Raw genomic sequence first — 18,106 nt, 5'->3', positions numbered from 1 at the left:
CACTGCTGCAATACCAGCCATGCCCCAAACAGCCCGTCTGGCACAGGGCTACTCACCCTCTGCATGGCACCACTGCAATACAAACCATGCCCCAAATAGCTCATCCGGCATAGGGCTGCTCACCCCCTGCATGGCACTGCTGCAATACCAGCCCTGCCCCCAAACAGCCCATCCGGCACAGGGCTTCCCAACCCCTGCGTGGCACCGCTGCAATACCAGCCACGCCTGTAGTGGGACGGTCACCTGCTCTTGCCCTGAAGGGCTGAAAAGCTAGCCCTTGGAGAGGGCTGTGGGCTAGAAGCTGGGCTGAGTGGGGAAGTAGCTGCAGCTGGGCCACACCCCAATCAGGGCCCAGCTGGCCCTTATAAAGGCTGGAAGCCAGAAGGATTGGAGTGGGAGGATAGTTCAGTGGTTTGAGCATTGGCTTGCTAACCTCAGGGCTGTGAGCTTAATCCTTGAGGGGGCTGTTTAGGGATTGGTTCTGCTTTGAGTTGGGGGTTGGACTAGATGACCTCCTGAGGACCCTTTCAACCCTGATATTTATGATTCTGACTGGAGGGAGGGGGGGAGGGAGAGAGAGAGAGAGAGAGAGAGACAGAGACAGGGACAGGGACAGGCCTGGCTCTGGGGGACCTAGAGTGAGGCAGGGCTGGGGAAAGGCCTCAGGAACTGGGAAGCCCTAGGCCAGCAACTCCCCAGCTGTAGGGCCTAGTCCCAGGCCCATATAGGTATTGGGGTTGCAGAGGGGCAGCCTGAGGGTGGGTAAAGGCAGCCAGTCCAAACCCCTTGTTGCCTGTGATGATTGACTTTTACACTGCAGTTGGCCCTAGGGCATGGGGCTAGATGGTGACTGGCAGTAGCTGTGATGTGGGGATAGTGGGTGAGGGTTCTGTGGGGTGGGGAGACCCAGGGGGTGGGGGTACTGCCAGGGGGGCAGCACCTAAGGCAAGGGCACTGGGTCCTGGTGGGAGTGGGGGGGGCAGTGGTATGGTGGATCACTGGCCTGCAGAGGGTGCTCTGGGCTGGAAATCGAGCTAATTCCCAAGAATGACCAGCAGGATGTGCCCCTGGGTGAGTCTGAAAGCTTACAATGCCCCAAATGGCCCGTCCGGCCCAGGTCTGCCCAGTCCTACCAGGGCACCGCTGCAATACCAACCCTGTCCCAAATGGCCCGTCCGGCAGGTTACCTGGCACACCCACCATGGCAATACAAACAGCCTACACAGCTGGACTGCCCAGCCTGGTTCTCTCAGCCAGGACCCTGGCAGGCTCCAGCCTAGTGATGCTGTTCTCTCACTCAGCCAGGGCAGGCTGAGCTATTGCAGTGAGTCTCCTTTCCCTCATTTTTTCTCTGAAACACCCCACAGTCCCCAGCCCAGGCTGCGTGTCCAGATGTGCAGGGACACAGCTGCAGTGCTGACCCTGCCCTCTGTCCAGCACTTTATCCTAGGGAAAGTGGGCTTGGCCATGTTCCCTCCTCTGGCATCACCATGGCCCCCTGCATCGCTCCGCTCCGCTCCGCCCCACCCTCTCATGCCACAGCCCAGCTACCTACTTTTGTCAAAGATGGGCTCCGAGAGGACGGGGTTGAGGTGCCGGATCTGTCCTGAGGGCTCCTGATATGAGGCCTGGAAGCAGATCCTCACCACGTTCATGTCCACCTCCTGGTGATTCTTCAGGGAGCCAGCTGCAGAGAGAGAGTGGGGCATTCAGCATCCTGAGGCTCCAGGAGGAGGGCGCCCCTGCAGAGTTTGGAAAGCCATCCCAGAGCTATGCCCCAAGCTGAGCCAAGCGAGGCTGCGTCCAAGTCTTGCCAATTCTTTCTGGAGAATATCTCGAAGATCCGGCTTTTCCCATCCCTCCAGAGCTAAAACTCCTTCAGGTTCTCAGCATCTTGCGTCCTGAACACCTCAACATCCTTCTCTCCGGCCTTGACACATGCATCCTCGCTCTGCTCTGTGCAGTGCAGAATGTGGCTGCAAAGCTCATTCTCCCAGCCCATCGCTTTTCCCTCATCACCCCTCTCTTGGCATCCCTCCACCGGCTGCCTCTATGGCCTCCAACATGCTGCTCGTCTTCACCAAGGCCTTTCCCAGCCTGCCCCCCCCCCCCCAACTATCATCCCTCATTCACTGCTGAGCTGTCAATGCTCACTTCCTACCGGCCCATGATGCCAGCCTCCATCCCCAACTGGTGACATCTTCAGACAAACTCCTTCCTACCCTCTTGCCTGCTGCCCCCTCCCATGGGAGCAGGTCCCTGTACACATCCCCAAAGCTCCTTCACTGTCCTCCTGCTAATCCCTCTTCTGCCGTGATGCCTACAGACAATGGACACCAATTAGGCTGTGGGTGTTCAAAGACCCCTGCCTGCCTTGCTGACCAACAGCATCTCATCATTTCCTTGTGCTCCACCGTCTATCTGTATCCACAGGCTGCCTCTTGGCTTGTACTTAGACTGCAAGGTCCTTGGGGAAGGACCTTCTGGTTCCTGGTGTATGACCGGGACCCCTTGGTATTATGGGAGAACAAAGACTAAACAAACAGCCAGGCCAGCTAGGGAATGGAGACTCCCTCCTCCAGCCACCGTTTCACCACAGGGGAGGTAGAACCAAACAACACCAATCCTTAGCCTAGAGTGGTCCAATGATGCATTCCCACTGGCCAGCGGGGACCTCCTCCCACACAGTTCCCACCCCATGCAATGGCCAATGGGGAGGGGCAAAATCAGGATTGCCAACTCTTGTGAGATTGGGGGGAGGGGAGTTAAAGTCCCACCTGTCAGAGTCCTAGATTCCAAGACCAGACAGGACCATCACAATCATTGAGTCCAACCCCCTGTAGAACAGAGCCCAGAGAACTGCCCCAAAATAATTCCTAGGGTAGATTATTCAGAAAAACATCAAATCTCGATTTTAAATATGGCCAGTGACGGAGAATCCATCATGCCCCTCAGTAAATTGTTCCAATGATTAATTACCCTGCCTGTGAAAAAACATACCCCGATTTCCAGTCTGAATTTGTCTAGCTTCAACTTCCAGCCATCAGATCGTGTTAGACCCATCTCTACTAGACTGAAACGCCCATTATTAAATTTGTTCCCCATGTAGGTACTTATAGATTGTGATCAAGCATTTCTTAACCGTCTCTTTGTTAAACTAAACAGATAGACTCAAGGAGCTCTAAGGCAGGTTTACTAATCCTTTAATTATTCTTGTAGTTCTTCCTGACCCCGGTCCAATTTATCAACATCCTTCTTGAACTGTGGACACCGGAATTGGACATAGGATCTCAGGAGCAGTTGCACCAGTGCCAAATACAGAGGTAAAATAATCTCTTTCCTACTCGACATGCCCTGCTTACGCACTTCAGGATTGCGTTAGCCCTTTTGGCCATAGCGTCGCACTGGGAGCTCATGGTTGGTTGATTCTCCACCATGACCCCCAAATCTTTTTCCGGGTCACTGCTTCCCAGGATAGAGTCCCCTATCCTGTAAGTGTGGCTTGAGTTCTTAAATGTATTTGTGATGAAGTGGGAATTTTTCATGTTTTGCATGACTACTGTGTGCCTCAGTTTCCCCTGTGCTGCATGGTTAACTTTGGGGGGATGGGGGAGGCTGTTTATTCTTTCCAGAAATCCAGGTGTGACTGACACTTAGCTGTCTGGGACCTGATGTGGGAACGACTGGAGGTGCTGATGGGGAATGATTTGGAGGACTGGTTGGACAGCACCCAGAGTGCCCTGGTCCTTACCCAGAGAGGGCCACCCTGCCCTGGTGCCAGGCAGACTACCCAGCAAGGGGCTCAGGAGCTTCCAACCGGGGAAAGAGCTTTGTCCCAAAATGGGGAAACTGAGGCACAGTCAGCCCCAGTGAGCAAGATGGGACAGGTTCCACTCCCTTCCCCAGCAGCTGAATTTCAGACTGAGCTGCAGAAGGATCCTTCCTTAGAGAAGCTGAGGGACCTTGTTGGCCACAGTGCTGCAAACCACCTTAAGGAGTCCTGCAGGAAAAGATTCCTGTGGGAGACGGGATTCTTGTACTAGGAATCATAGGTGCCAACTCTGTGGATTCTCCAGGGCTGGAGCACCCACAGGGAAAAATTGGTGGATGCTCTGCACCCACCGGCAGCTCTCTGCTCCGCCTCCTCCCCTGGGCGTGCCACGACTCCGCTTCTCCCCCTAGCTCCCAGTGCTTGCCCCCCAAAACAGCTGTTTTGTGGCGGCAAGCACTCGGAGGGAGGGGGGTGGAGGGGGAACGTGGCGCACTCAGGGAAGAGGCAGGGCTGGGGTCGGGATTTGGGGAAAGGGTCCAATGGGGCGGAGTTGGGGCAGAGACTTTGGGGAAGGGGTTGGAATGGAGGCGGGGCGGGGCAGGAGCGGAGTCAGGGTGGTGCCGGGGCGGGGGTGAGCACGTACTGGTGCTGGGAAAAGTTGGCGTCTATGCTAGGAATGGGCTTCCCAAGGGAAAGTGGAACCGTGGGGCATCAGGAGGCAGCTGGTGGTCCCCCAGAAGTACTGCCGCAGGCTATTGTACATAGCCCACGATGTCCCTCTCTTGTGACAGCAGGAGACCCCGCGCATCCAGCAAATGCTGCTGCAGAATTTTTACTGGCCCGAAGACTGACGCAGTACTGCAGGTCCTGTGAGCCCAGCCAGAGGATGGGAAAGGCTGGGACAAGTGTAAAGCAGCTTTGAGACCCCTGCTACTCACAGGGGAATCTTTTCAGAAGGTGGCTATGGACATAATGGGGCCCCTCAGTTAGGTGACCCAGTCAGGGAAGAAATACATTCTGGTGGTGGTAGATTTCGCTACTCGCTATCCCGAGGCAGACACTGTGATAGATGTGCTTCTGACCATGTTCAGCAGGGTGGGGTTCCCCGGGGGGTTGTTACAGACCAGGGGTCCAATTTCATGTCTGCCCTGCTCTGGTGCTTGTGGGAGAAATGTGGGGTCCAGCACACCTGGGCCTCTATATATCACCCTCAATCCAATCTGGTGGTGGAGAGGTTTAATGGGACTTTGAAGATGATGCTGAGGACTTACAGACCAGGACCCGCAGATCTGGGACAAGTACCTACCCCACCTGCTGTTTGCGTACTGGGAAGTGCCACAGGGTTCTCCCCTTTAGAATTGCTGTATGGGAGGAGAGTGAGGGTACCTCTGGACTTGATGAGGGATGAGTGGGAGGGGAAGGCCTCCCCTGAGGGAGAACTGGTGGTGCAGTATGTCCTATCTCTCTCTAGGGAAAGGTTCACTGAATTGATGGGTCTGGCCAGGGAGAACTTAGCCAGGGCCCAAGGGAAACGAGGTCTGGTACAACCACAGAGTGTGTGCTGACTCCTATGGCACCAGGGAATGGTTTTCATCCCAGTGCCGAAGAATAAGCTCCATCAAGCAGCTAAATGAGGTGGAACTGTCCAACCAGGCTAACAGCCACCAGTGTACCATGTCTACATGATGAAGCCGTACTTTGACAGGGAGAGGTTGGTACTGGCCGTGTGCGTGCAATGGGAGAAGGATGACGATCCCCTGGTGGATCTCTTCCCTGAGACAAGAACCAGCCTCCTGCCTGGAATCAATTCCTCTCTCTGACCAGCTAACCTCGGGCCCAGCAGGCAGAGATGGGAGCGGTGCTGTGTTCTTATCAGCCGCTGTTCTCTAGCAGACTTGGGCTCACTAACCTAGTGGTCCACCAGGTGGAGACAGGAGCCAAACCTGCCATCAGGTGTTCCCCTGTTCAGTCACTGGGAACACAGCCCAGGCCCTGGAGAGAGAGGTCAAGGACACGCTGGCCCTAGGTGTGATCCAGGGTCCACCAGCCCATGAGCCTCATCTTTTGTGAGGATGGATCAATCAGATTCTGCACAGACTATCAGAATCTTAATGCCATCAGCATGTCTCATGCCTACCCTATGCCCAGGACTGATGAGATTTCAGACAAATTAGGGGGGGCATTACCTCACTACTATGGATCTCACCAAGGGTTATTGGCAGGTGCCTTTGGACCCAGATGCCAGGTTGAAATCTGCTCTCATCACCCCTATAGGACTCTGAGATCTTGGTCTTACCTTTCAGCCTCAAGGAGGCACCTGCCACCTTCCAGCACCTGGTGGATTTGTTACTGAGGGGGATGGAGGATTTTGCCCTGGCTTACATTCATGGTATCTGTGTCTTGAGCCAGACCTGGGAGGAACCTGTGTCCCAAGTAAAAAGGGTGCTGGACTGCCTCAAGGAGGCAGGACTGTCTGTAAAAGTGGAAAAGCGTAAAGTGGGGATGGCAGAGCTGTTGTACCTGGGCCACAAGGTGGGGAGTGGCTGCATAAGGCCAGAACTGGCCAAGGTGGAAGCGATCAGAGATTTGCCTGCTCCCTAAACCAAGAAACAGGCCCAGGCCTTTATTGGGATGATGGGGTGCTACCAAAGGTTTGTACCCCACTTTAGCTCCCTACCAGCTCCCATCACTAAACTGTGCAAAAAAGGGTAAGCCAGACAAGGTGGTCTGGACCAAGCAGTGCCAGGGACCTCTCTGTTCGTTGAAGGAGGCTCTAAGCCAGAATCCAGTTCTAGTAAACCCAGACTTTGACAAGCCCTTCCTGGTGTTCACAGATGCCTCAGACACGGGGCTGGGTGCGGTGCTAATGCAAGCCAATGCTATGGGGGAGAGAGACACAACTGCATACCTGAGTAAGAAACTGCTGCCCTGGAAGCAGAACTACGCTACCATGGAGAAAGAATGCCTGGCCATTGGATGGGCCCTTAAAAAGCTGCAGTTGTATCTATTTGCGTGGCACTTTACCATGTATACTAACCACTGTCCTCTAACGTGGCTACATCAAATGAAAATGGCTAATGCCACGCTTCTGAGCTGGAGTCTGATCCTCCAAGATTGTGATAAGGAAGTGATTCATGTTAGTGGGAGTGCCAATGTTATAGCAGATGTTTTGTCACTGAAAGAGGTATCTGAACTTCCCCAGGTCACTGGCCAGTGACCCCACTCAGTTCGGTCTCTAAGGGGAAGAGATGGGACAAAGTGGGAATTTTTCATAATGTTTTGTATGAATAATGGGTGTGCCCTATATGCTGCATAGTTAACTGGGTCGGGGGGAAAATGGTGTTTATTTTTTGCGGAGACACAGAGAACAGGTCATTGGAAAAGGACTGGCTAAAGCCAACTCTGTATCAATGGAGAATCCAAAAGGATAATGGCAAATCCAGTCATCAGGGCATTGATACCTAACAGCCAGCATCCCAGAGAGAGCTGGATTTCCCGACCTCTCAGCAGGGGAGCTGAGCAGAACCCTGAGCTGGAAAACAAAGGATGGTGAGGTGGGGGGTAAGAGCCGGCTCTGGAAGGAGATGGGGCTCTCATCTGGGGACTGACCAAGGAGATCAGACGGGGAGAGAGACAGAGCCTGGCCATGGGGATCACTCCAGTTTGGCTGGGCCTGGGCTGACCAGGCCAGACGATGCTTTAAGCGCCATGTCTTGGCAATAACCTGGGGATGTCCCATGCTGGGCTCCAGGGACCAATAAACCCAACTGTTCTGCCAGGCATCCCTGCAAATGCTGCTGGGGGTGTCAGAAGTTCCGTCTCGGAGGCAAGGAGGCCACATGGCTGGCCCTGGAGGATGAGGGAGACCCCTGTGGGGCCTAGCCCACTGACGGGTTCCTCCAAGAGGCTGTTCCAAAGCTGGGGGTGTACCCTGATTCTGGGGCTCTGTGACAGCCCTTTAGTCCATTGGAAACAGTGGGGTGGTTGGGCTGGAGGGAAGTCAGAGTGAGTGTCTGTGTTTGAGGAGAGGGCCCTGGGGGGACTTGGTGTGGGGGGGGCTCTGGGGGCAATGGAGACAGGATGAACAAGAGTGTTGGTGGGGGGCTCTGCAGGATTCTGGTGTGTGTGGGGGAGGGAACTTGGGGGGAATCAGGGTGGGTGGGTGCGTATGGGGACTCAGGGGGACTCAGGCAGGGCAGGGTGGGTGTGTACATTGGGGAGGGGAACCTGGGGGACTTGAAGGAGCTTGGGGGTGTTCCGGGTGGGACGTGTTGGGGGAGCAGCTCTGGAAGCTTTGGGGGTGGGGCAGGAGCAAGCATTGGGGGTGGCAGCTCTGGGGGCCAGCCTGGGCACGTGAATTAGGGGGCACGGAGTGTGACACTGCATCCCATGTTCATCATAGTAATATTATTAAGATATGATTGTGGCACAATTATGATGCATTTTGTACAAGTTAGGTCATGTGAGGTGTCATTGGAAAAGTTATGATTTGCTGAATATGATTATCCTATCGGTATGCATGTATCATTTTTGTATCTGAAGTTACAAATATTGACTATGGATCTGTATTTCAAATGGGGTTACTTTGGAAAACACCCATAGCCAGCCTTTCAGGTACAACAATGAAGCCAGGCAGTGCTAATGGCTCATCAGCAAAGACAATGGGCTGTGGAATAGCTTAGCCGTCCTGTAAACATTTCGGCCAGCTTGTAAGTAATGGCTGCTATGACTCTGCAAAGGCATGTAACCAGATCACATGACTCTGAACTCCATTTTGGGTACCTGTATTTTTCCACAAACTGGTCTGGGAACCAAGTTTGAAACAAAGGGTATCCACCATTTGGAAAAGCTACATAAGGCAAGGATTGACATCATCTGGCATTCTTCACATCCCCACAACTCAACCCTGGAGAGAAGCTCCAAAAGAAAAGGACTTGGAACGGGGTGGGGAGCCCAAGCTGCAAAGCAAGTGCTGCTTGTGCCTTGAGAATCTGCAAGCCTGCTTATCATCAGTCAGGGTGAGAAACTGCTAATTCATATCCAATCTTTCTAGTATCTTAGGCTTCATTTGAGGTTTTGTTTACTTACTAGGTAATCTGCTTTGATTTGTTTGCTATCACTTATAATCACTTAAAATCTATCTTTTTGTAGTTAATAAATTTGCTTTTGCTTTATCTAAGCCAGTGTACCTTTGAGTGAAATGTCTGGAGAACAATCTCAGCTTCATTAACACAAGCGTATTGTGCATATCCTTCCCACACTGAGGGGAGAGCAAACTTTATGAGCTTACATTGTACACATCCCTGTGCGGTGCAAGACGATACAATTTGAGATTTATACTCCAGCAAGGGTGCAGGGTGAAGAAGCTGGGAAACTGGCGGATGTTCCCTGCCTGTCTTTGAGCAAGGCTCTCAGGTAAGTCAGTTTGGGTGTGTGGCGCCACCTCCTGTCATGTTGGGTGACCACAGGGCCTGAAGAGGCTGTGAGTCACCAATAGAGCCGTTTAGGAAAGGGCAGCCAAGCCGGGAGGTTAAAAGGGTGCAATGGCTCCCAGCCTGCACCCCAGGGGTGACAACCCATCACACCCTGATCCAGTACCTGACCCATCTAACTCCACAATGGAGTTGCCTGGCTAGCGGGGGGGCAGGGCTCCTTGGGGCCACGCACCTTTAAATGGATCGATCCCTAGCTGCAGCTTCTTCTCTATGGCTGCCTCGATCTCCTTCTTCTTCACGCACTGGATGCCAAGGTTGTTAAAACTGCCGGGAACCAAAGGAGAGACGTGTTGGGGACGCTGCGGGCAAGGCTGGGGCTAAGGCCATGGCCAATGCAACGCTTTGCCAGGGGCCATGCAAGAGGAACCCCACCTCTGCACGGGAAGTGCCACCACCTGGGACCACAGCCCCGGGAGGGCCTGGGCATCACCCCCCTTTCAGCCAAAGCAACCCTTCCATCGGGGTCAGGAGATTGATACGACCCTGCTTCTCTTAGGCTCTCACTTATGGTGTCCAGAGCCTGCAGGGTGCGGCCTGAACCTTAACAGAGACAGAGGCTTGCAGATGTCTGTCCCTCCCCTCCCCCCCGGGGTATGGTAAATGGAATATGGGATTTCTGTTGGGGATTCAACTAATTGTGGTTTTTGTAATAGATTAGCCCCAAGGATGAGTATTATTGAGCGAGAAAAGCCTGAAGTGAAGTTATTGGATTACCGGAGAGGAGAAACTGAAGCAGGTGCACTTGTGTCAGGGCCTGCCACAAGAGGATGCTCTGGGTGTGACTGCCCTAGGACTAGGCCACTCTTGTCCCAGAATCAGGGCATCCACTCTGAGGAGGGATATGCCTGCATGGCAGTGCCAATGGTCCTCATAGTGCTCTTGTGGGCACATGGCTCACTGAGATCTGAGCAGTCCTCATGTGGATTCTCTGGTGTCATGTCAGGGTACCTCACTTTGGCTTAGCTTGTATAGATGCCTAATTAACTTCCTCTGAAGTGAATGAAGTCTCCCCCCGAGCTCCAGGGCAGTTTGCTAGAGCAGGCATTCTCAACCTTTTTCTTTCTGAGGCCCACCCCAACACACTATTAAAAACTCCACAGCCCACCTGTGCCACACCAACTGGTTTTCTGCATATAAAAATCAGAACCAGCATTAGGGGGTACAAGCAGGGCAATTGCCAGGGGCCCCATGCCACAGGGTGGTGGCCCTGTGGCATGGGGCCCTGGGTGGTGGGGTTCAGGGCCCCAGGCTTCAGCCCCATGCGGTGAGGCTTTGGCTTTCTGCCCTGGACCCAAACAAGGCTAACATTGGCCCTGCTTGGCAGACCCCCTGAAACCTGCTCATGGTCTCCCAGACTCCTGGTTGAGAACTGCTGTGCTAGGGGTCGGTTTTCCCATGTGGTGAGGGCGGGGCAACATGGTGGGCTCTGGGGCAGGGAGAGGACTGTTCTGTCACCAGACCAGGACAATGGCAGAAGACATAGGGTGGGGAGATCTCACCTCAGCTGACCCATTGGCCACAATCAGGTTACCGAGCTGCTTAGGGGCACCAGTGTCTATTCATGGAGGATAGGTCCATCAATGGCTATTAGTCAAGATGGGCTAGGATGGTGTCTCTAACCTCTGTTTGCCAGAAGCTGGGAATGGGGAACAGGGGATGGATCACTTGATGATTACCTGGTCTGTTTATTCGCTCTGGGGCACCTGCCATTGGCCACTATTGGAAGACAGGATACTGGAATAGATGGTGTGACAGAGTGGGGTTTTCCTCCTTTATCATGTTGCATGTGAGCCTATGCAAGTCTTACTGTTTTGCATGAATACTGTGTGTGCCTCAGTTTCCCTGCGTATTGCACCAATGCCTAGGTGGTGGGAATAAGGGTGTGTGACTTTTGCTGAGACCCTCGGGGCCAGGTGAAGAGGCTCCAGCTGCTTGCATATAAGTGATGGCCGATGCCGTTCGTAACCTGAGACCCAGGCGGGGGATGTGACCAGCTGACACTTTGCCCGGAAAGCGAGACAAAGACCGAAGAAGGGGCAATGGGTGTGTTGGAGGTGGGGGGGCGTCTCTGAAAGCTGGGCAGTCTCCTGTTTAGGAATCAGAGAGGGGAGTCCAGGACGTCCGACCCGGGGTCCCCCCCAAGATGGACTTTGCTGAAAGTCACTGATTTCTGTGCTAACAAGCTCTGTTCTACGCTGTGTTCCTGTTGACTAATAAACCTTCTGTTTTACATGCTGGCTGAGAGTCACTGCTGACTGTGGAGTGGGGGTGCCGGACCCTTTGGCTTCCCCAGGGGTCCCGTCCAGGTGGACCTGCCAAGGGGGAGTGTATGGTGTGAACAGGGATGCTGAATGCTCCAAGGTCAGACCAGAAAGGCTATAGTCGAGGGGGCTTCTTTGCCCTGGACAGCGTGCCCTGAGTGGAGTCACGCTACCCAAAGTCCTGGCTGACTTCATACAGAGCAGTTCCAGAGCATCAGACCTGTGACTCCATCATAGATGGACCTTTGGTCTGAGCCAGGTATGGCCGTTCTTACGTGGAAGTAACTGAGAGGTTCGAAGCGGTTCAGTTGATGTGGCCTGAGATGTCCCACTCTGCCCCAAGGGGACACTGGGTGCTGATCACATGGGGGGGAGATCATGGGGGGAGCACTCCGGGGAGTAACTGCCACCCTGAAAGCACCTGTGCGTGCATTCCTCAAAGCTCTTCAGCCTTGCAGAGAGGGCGAGGGGGAGCACAGTGACCAGCTGCGAGCAGCAGGCCCTGTCCCCACGTGAGCTTTGTCAGCACCAGTTCACAGCTGGGTCTCAGCCATGCATGGAGAGGAGCTGCCATGCCCGCTGCACTGCATGGGGGGCCGCAGCAGCACCCCCAGCGATGGCCCTGGAGGCTCTGTGCTGAGCAGGGAGCTGGTACCTGTGTTTTGGGTTGGCCTGGGGCCTCAGGGTGACCTCGCAGAGCCCATTGTTGCAGTCTTTCCCCACGAGACTGTGAGGGTGGATGCGGTAGGGCCAGTCCTTCCACACCAGGCACGCAATCACCTTCACCTCAGGGATCTTCTGGCAGTTCAGCAGCTGGGGAAAGAGCAAGAGATCAGAGCCAAGGCCACGCTGGGATTCCCCTGCCACGCCATGGGGGTGAGTGAACCCAGAGCCTGGTCTATGTGTAATTAACCTGCCCAGTAAATTGCCCACTCCTCTCCACAGGAAGCAAGGCTCAAGGCACGGCCGCTCCCTTCAGCGGCTCAGAGCCCGCAAGCAACCCTGCGCCCGCTGGGCTGCCCAGCTCCACTTTCCAGCCATAGATCCTGACTGCCACAGCGTGAAATGGTAACAAAACCCACAGAGATAATCCAAAGGTAGGGCCTGGCCACTGGGAGCGAAGGGCCCAGGATGGCCACCACAAGCTGCGGTGCTAGGCTGGCCAGGACTGTGCAGAGAGAGGCAGGGTTTGGCAGTCACAGGGCCCTTCCAAGCCCAAAGGTGCTGGCACTGCTGCAGCATGGGCACTCAGCAGGGGCGACCAGGGCCCTTGGTATCCCTCCCATCACCCTCCCCCCAACCTCGGTGGGGCGCCAAGAACCAGGAAGAGAGCGAGGGGAGTGGGGCAAGTCCCCGGTCCCTGCCTCTCCTGTGAGGGGGGCACTAATGGACAGATAGAGGAACAGTCGGCCCTGCCACACAAGGCACAGGCAGCACAAGGCTGGCCCTGACCCTCTCCTGGCCCCTTTCCCTGCTGTGAGGAGACTGGCCCCTGCTCCTGCCCCACACTCACCTCGATGGCTGGCAGGGTCTTGCTGGCCTCTGTGCTGCTCTCGCCCAGGATGCTGCCTGCTGACCTGCCTTCGCATTCATAGCGGAAGCGCATCCCCCGCTGCTTCGGCTGCTCAGTGATCACCAGCCTGGGAGGCTCCAGCATGTCTTCCAACTGCTCCTTTGGCGAGCGCATGGGCGAAGGCCACTTGGGCCGGCTGGCAGGGGGTGGAGTCGTCCCCCTGGGCACCAGCCTGGGTGTCAGCTGCAGGCTACTGAGGCTCTGTGAGAGCAGGGGAGGCTGAGAGTCCAGTGGCAGGACGTGAGCCGCGGCGGGATGGGAGCTGCCAAAGGAGGGCAAGCCGCCTTGCAGTGGGCTAGGTCCTGTCGGCTCCATTAGCCTCAACATCCCAGTGGGCACGGCTGGGTTTGAACCCCTGGGCACCAGCTTGGCCGTGCCCTTGGGAGACGCCTTGGAGAGGAAGGGTAGGGCTTGTGGCTGGAATCCATCCTCCTTAATTAACTCTTCAATGATTTCTGCAGGACGGGGACAGAGCCAGAGGGTGAGGCTGGGGACGGGCTGGCCTCCTGCTAGGAGCGGGCTGGAGGAGAGCCATGGCGGGCCAACCTCCACCCTCACTAGTGCCCTAGCGAGCCCCGGGGAAAGGGCAGGCCTAAACTGATCTTGTTCCGAATGCCCAGTCTCCATGTGCACATGCAGGAAGAGGTTACCCTCCAAGAGGATCCATTGGATCCACTGCAGGGCCACCACTGGGCCAGCCCAGGCAAACAAGGCAGCAGATCCCCAGGCGAGGGCTGGAGGGTTCAGAGGTTTGTACTGCGAGCTTTCTCCCTTTAACTGACTCTGTACGCGTGTGCGAGTCAGTGGACATACACAGGTGATACCAAAAAGCAATGGGCCCGATTCGTCGCTGCCCTGCAGGGCTTGCACCAGACACACCAGGGCAGAGTGCTCCTGCTCCACTCTGAGAGATACATCCGATGAAGTGAGCTGTAGCTCACGAAAGCTTATGCTCAAATAAATTTGTTAGTCTCTAAGGTGCCACAAGTACTCCTTTTCTTTTTGCGAATACAGACTAACACGGCTGCTACTCTGAAACTCAGAGTATTTCACACCCGCCTTCACAGAGACCAAGAGCGTGAGGCCAGAAGGGACCATCCTACACATCCAGTCTGACCTCCCACAGGCCACAGGGCTTCCCTGAATTCATTCCTGTTCGAGCTAGAGCAGGTCTCTCCGAAACCCCCTGGTCCTGACTGAAGAATAACACTTGGTCACATTACACTGAAGTCAGCAACTGCTCACGTGCCAAGCAGCAGGAAATCTGGCCAAGGTACTTCACAGCACCTACCTAGGCATCCCTGCCCCACACTCACTCACCTCACACATTAGGTCGGCCCGCCTTCCCCACAGCCCTGATGCCCAGGTGCCTCACTCAATGGGCCTTGCTCTCCCTGCAGCCCTGATGCCCAGGTGCCTCACTCGATGGTCCTTACCCTCCCCACAGCCACCTGATGCCCAGGTGCCTCACTTGATGGGCCTTGCCCTCCCCGCAGCCCTGATGCCCAGGTGCCTCACTCGATGGGCCTTGCTCTCCCCGCAGCCCTGGTGCTCAGGCACCTCGCCCAGTGGGCCCACCCTCCCCACAGCCCTAGCATGCAGGCATCTCACCCGATCAGCCCGCCCTCCACGTGCCTCACCTGATGGGCTCACCCTCCCCACAGCCCTATTGCCCTGATGCTTTACCAACGAGGTCTGCCAAGCCCAGCCCTAGCACCCAGGTCCCTCACCCAATCAGCTGGCCTGCCCACCTGCCCACCCCATGGCCCTGACACTCAGGCACCTCCCCCACTAGAACTGCCCGCCCAACCTCCCTGCAGCCCTAGCACCCTGGGCGCCTTGTAGTCTCTGGCCTGTGGTATACAGGAGGTCAGACTACACAATCTCAATGGTTCCTTCTGCACTTGGAATCTATGAAAAAGGTCTTGGTCACACCAGTTCAGGTAAAGGTGTGACGCTATATCAGGTTAGAGACATCAGTGCAACTCTGCGGGCAGACCGTCTTCCACCCTCAGTCTGAACATGGCCGGCATCAGTGCAAGCTAAACCAGGTAGAACCTGACATAAGTGTCCCCACACAAACACTGCACTTTGTGGCACGCTTTCAGCTAAACTGGTGCAACTCTGCATATGGACCTGGCCTTCCTGAGAAGCATCAGCCTCAGAGAGCGTAAAAGGAGAGAACAACGCCAGACCTTCCACTCTGCTTCACCACTAGGTCAGAGCCCCCATTCAAGGGACATTACTAACTCCCTTTATTTGAGACTAACCATTTAATTTTTTTTAAGTCCTAACCCAGTGTCTCACAGAGCCCCCTTAACTGTGGGTCCTGCTTTAAAGAGACAGCCTGTGCCAGGGTAAAGAACTGCCTCTTTTCTCTCATGAGCTCGAAGCTGGTATTTGCTCAGGGCAGTGGCTTTTTGGCTACAAACATCGTACCATGGCCAGAAAGCTGGCTGAGGAGCCAGGAGCAGAGGTGAATGCCAAGCATTCTTAACGTACTTGTTTGCTTCTCAATATTCCAGGACGTCCCACTGTTTTCCTAGTGGCAGAAGTTGGATGTATGGAATGGTAACTCTTCTCAGCTTTGTGTGAGCTTTGTACCACGCTCACTGTTCTCCCGGCCGCCAGGCCCCTCGGCGGTTTGGAAAGAGTGCAGGTGGATCCCTGGAATGCTGCAGGAGGCATGCCTGCAAGCTGTTGGCTTGTATGTGGTCCCATTTCCCAGGTATTCCCTTATCTGCTCTTTGGGCCCAAACGCTGAAGCTGAAGCCCTGGAATTGACTTAATGGGGAGGGTGCATGAGGAAGGACTGCAGGATTTGTCTTGCATTGCCCCTCCCCCTGCAGACCACACTTACATGATATCTGCCCCCTTTGCTCCAGCCAGGGTCCTATGCACAGAGTCTGCACTCGCATGTGCCTAGAGCACTTGCTCTTACCTGAGGTTGCTGTATCCCCATTTCCCAGAGTCCACTCACCTAATTCATCTGCAAAGGAAAAAGAAAGCAAGAGTGTTTCTAATTCAGATGTTTAAACGTTTACGTCTCAAACCAGCCCCTCCCCACACTAGAGGGGCTGAGTAAAGGCTGCCATCCACTCTGCTGGAGACATACAACAGCAGAGCCCAGAGAAAGTGCATGAGCACTGTGGTGGTCCCTATGCTGGGGGGGCGCTCCGACTTCAAGGGGGTCCAGGGAGATGGGAGCAATGTGGAAATTTCAGCTCTGTGGGATTGCTGGCACCGCTCATCCTGCAGTGAAAGTACAAACTGAGCCTTTAACCAGCAAGAGCTGCCCCTTCCCCGAGGAAACAGAGAGCTGAGCAGCAGGTGCCGACGCAGATGAGAGGAATGGGGGGGTGGGGGAAGGTGTCCATGCCAGGCTGCAGAGATACTGCCTTAGCCAGCGAGCTGCACAAGGGACAGTGCTGAAGTCAAAAACTCCTGCAGCTGTGCAAGATTCTCCCCACTGCGGGGGAGTGGGAGGAAATGTAGGGACATGAGTGCAATGCATGTTTTCCACAAGCCCCCTTGGGAGAAGAGGGTAGAGAGTGAGACAATGCTATCAAGGGAGGAAGAGCAGCACCAACAGGCCCAAGCCAGGCATGGTGGAAGGAGACTACAGACGTGGGAGCGGGGAGGCTGTACAGTTGGCATAAACGAGCCCGGGGCCAGGAGCCTGGACTCCTGGGTTCTAACTTGGCTTTGCCACCATGTCCCCCCATCCCCTCCCACATGGGGGTCTGGCCTCTCTGTGCCTCAGTTTACCCATCGGTAAAATGGGGGCAATGATGCTGCCCATGCGATGGGGCTGCTGGACAGATTTATGCTCTCGTTCCTGTACCATGCCCGGACCACGGACAGCGCTAGCCAAGGCAGAAGCATTATCAGTTTTAGCAGGGAAGGGGATTATCTTCATCTGAGATTGCAGCTCCCTTACCAGAGGCCTGTGCTGTATGTGCCATGACCAGGCCGGGGTCTGGAAGAGCAGCACCTAAAAAGACAGGACACATTGTTACCCCATCAACCAACAGCAACTAGCCTTGTGCCCCGCCCACTGCCGCCCCACACAGCACCTGGCAGGGGAATCAGCAGGTGGCTCCTGCCGATTGCAGCAGTGGCAGGTGCTTAGGGAGATTCCAGAAAGACTGAGCTCTGCAAGCACCTGGCCCAGAAGGAGGCAACCCCCAACCCCCACCCACCAGCCGTGAGCAGAGACCCTAACCCCAGCCAAGCACCAACTCAGAGAGCCCAGCGCTAGGGACCGGGTCCCAGGCGCCAGGCAGAGCGGGCGAGGGCCTAAGCCAGCCCGGTGGCACCAAGCAGCGATTGAAGGGTCCCAGATGCTCACACGAGGGAGGCTGCGCTGGACGGCAAAGCCGCAGGCACCGTCTCCAGCGCCCTCCCGGGGTCGCCCCCGCGCCTTCCCCATCCCCCGGGGCGCCTGCCGCACGCCCCCCTCGCTCCCAGGGGTCGCTTGCCCCCCTCCCCAGGCCTAAGGGTCGCCCGGGGCCAAGCCGCAATCCCCCCCTTGACCCTCCCCAACGCGGGCAGGAGCCGCCGGCAGCGCCGACCCCTCACCCCGCGGGAGAGCCAGCTCCTCCGGCCGCGGCTGCCGTCCCCTGGTGTCCCGCATGGCGGGGCCTGGCGCTCGGCTCCCCGCGCTGGGCTCGCTCCCCCAAAGGCCCAGGCAGGGAGGCGGCGAAGGAGGCGACGGCTCTGGAATTCCCCGGCTCCGCCGGCGGCCGCCGCCCCATTGGCTACGGGCCCTGGTGAGCTCATCCCCCGTGGAACGGGAAAGCCCCGCGCTGGGCAAGGCGGCCCGGGCCCCGCCCCAGCCCCCCTGCCCCGCCAGCCGGGCGCCCGCGCCCCCGCCTCGGTGGGACTCGCGCCCCGCGGGCGGGCGGGCGGAAGCTCGGGCCGAACCTGGCCTTACCCGCCAGCGCCGGCGTCGCCCCCCCCCGGGCCACCCGCCCGCCGCGGCTCCCGGCTCGCCAGCGCTTCC

At 56.1% G+C, this 18,106-nt stretch overlaps 1 protein-coding gene and 1 long non-coding RNA gene across 6 annotated transcripts in view; one reads left to right on the top strand and one right to left on the bottom strand.

Moving 5' to 3' along the window:
• The window catches only part of LOC119847122, a 27,017-nt gene extending 19,198 nt beyond the window's left edge, over positions 1 to 7,819 (top strand). Inside the window, exons 2-3 of the long non-coding RNA XR_005290065.2 lie at positions 3,220 to 3,323; positions 4,564 to 7,819. This is a non-coding gene — a long non-coding RNA (uncharacterized LOC119847122). The remainder of the gene's footprint in view (positions 1 to 3,219; positions 3,324 to 4,563) is intronic.
• Positions 1 to 18,106, bottom strand: part of RELB (RELB proto-oncogene, NF-kB subunit) — a 27,218-nt gene extending 9,112 nt beyond the window's left edge. For 2 of the 5 annotated variants that reach the window (XM_043501710.1, XM_043501711.1), the window contains exons 1-7: positions 17,683 to 17,896; positions 17,015 to 17,095; positions 16,082 to 16,090; positions 13,042 to 13,556; positions 12,184 to 12,341; positions 9,440 to 9,531; positions 1,556 to 1,687 (exon numbers count right to left, since the gene is read on the bottom strand). In XM_043501710.1, the coding sequence (XP_043357645.1) occupies positions 1,556 to 1,687; positions 9,440 to 9,531; positions 12,184 to 12,341; positions 13,042 to 13,556; positions 16,082 to 16,090; positions 17,015 to 17,095; positions 17,683 to 17,737 (1,042 nt within the window). In that variant the 5' untranslated portion in view covers positions 17,738 to 17,896. Of the gene's footprint in view, positions 1 to 1,555; positions 1,688 to 9,439; positions 9,532 to 12,183; positions 12,342 to 13,041; positions 13,557 to 16,081; positions 16,091 to 17,014; positions 17,096 to 17,682; positions 17,897 to 18,037 lie in introns of those variants that run through there. The other 3 variants (XM_038381575.2, XM_043501712.1, XM_038381574.2) reach the window with 3 other exon arrangements.

The sequence above is a fragment of the Dermochelys coriacea genome, chromosome 23 (assembly GCF_009764565.3).
Source record: "Dermochelys coriacea isolate rDerCor1 chromosome 23, rDerCor1.pri.v4, whole genome shotgun sequence".
Classification (NCBI taxonomy): Eukaryota; Metazoa; Chordata; order Testudines; family Dermochelyidae; genus Dermochelys; species Dermochelys coriacea.
This window is presented reverse-complemented; position numbering and strand designations above follow the sequence as displayed.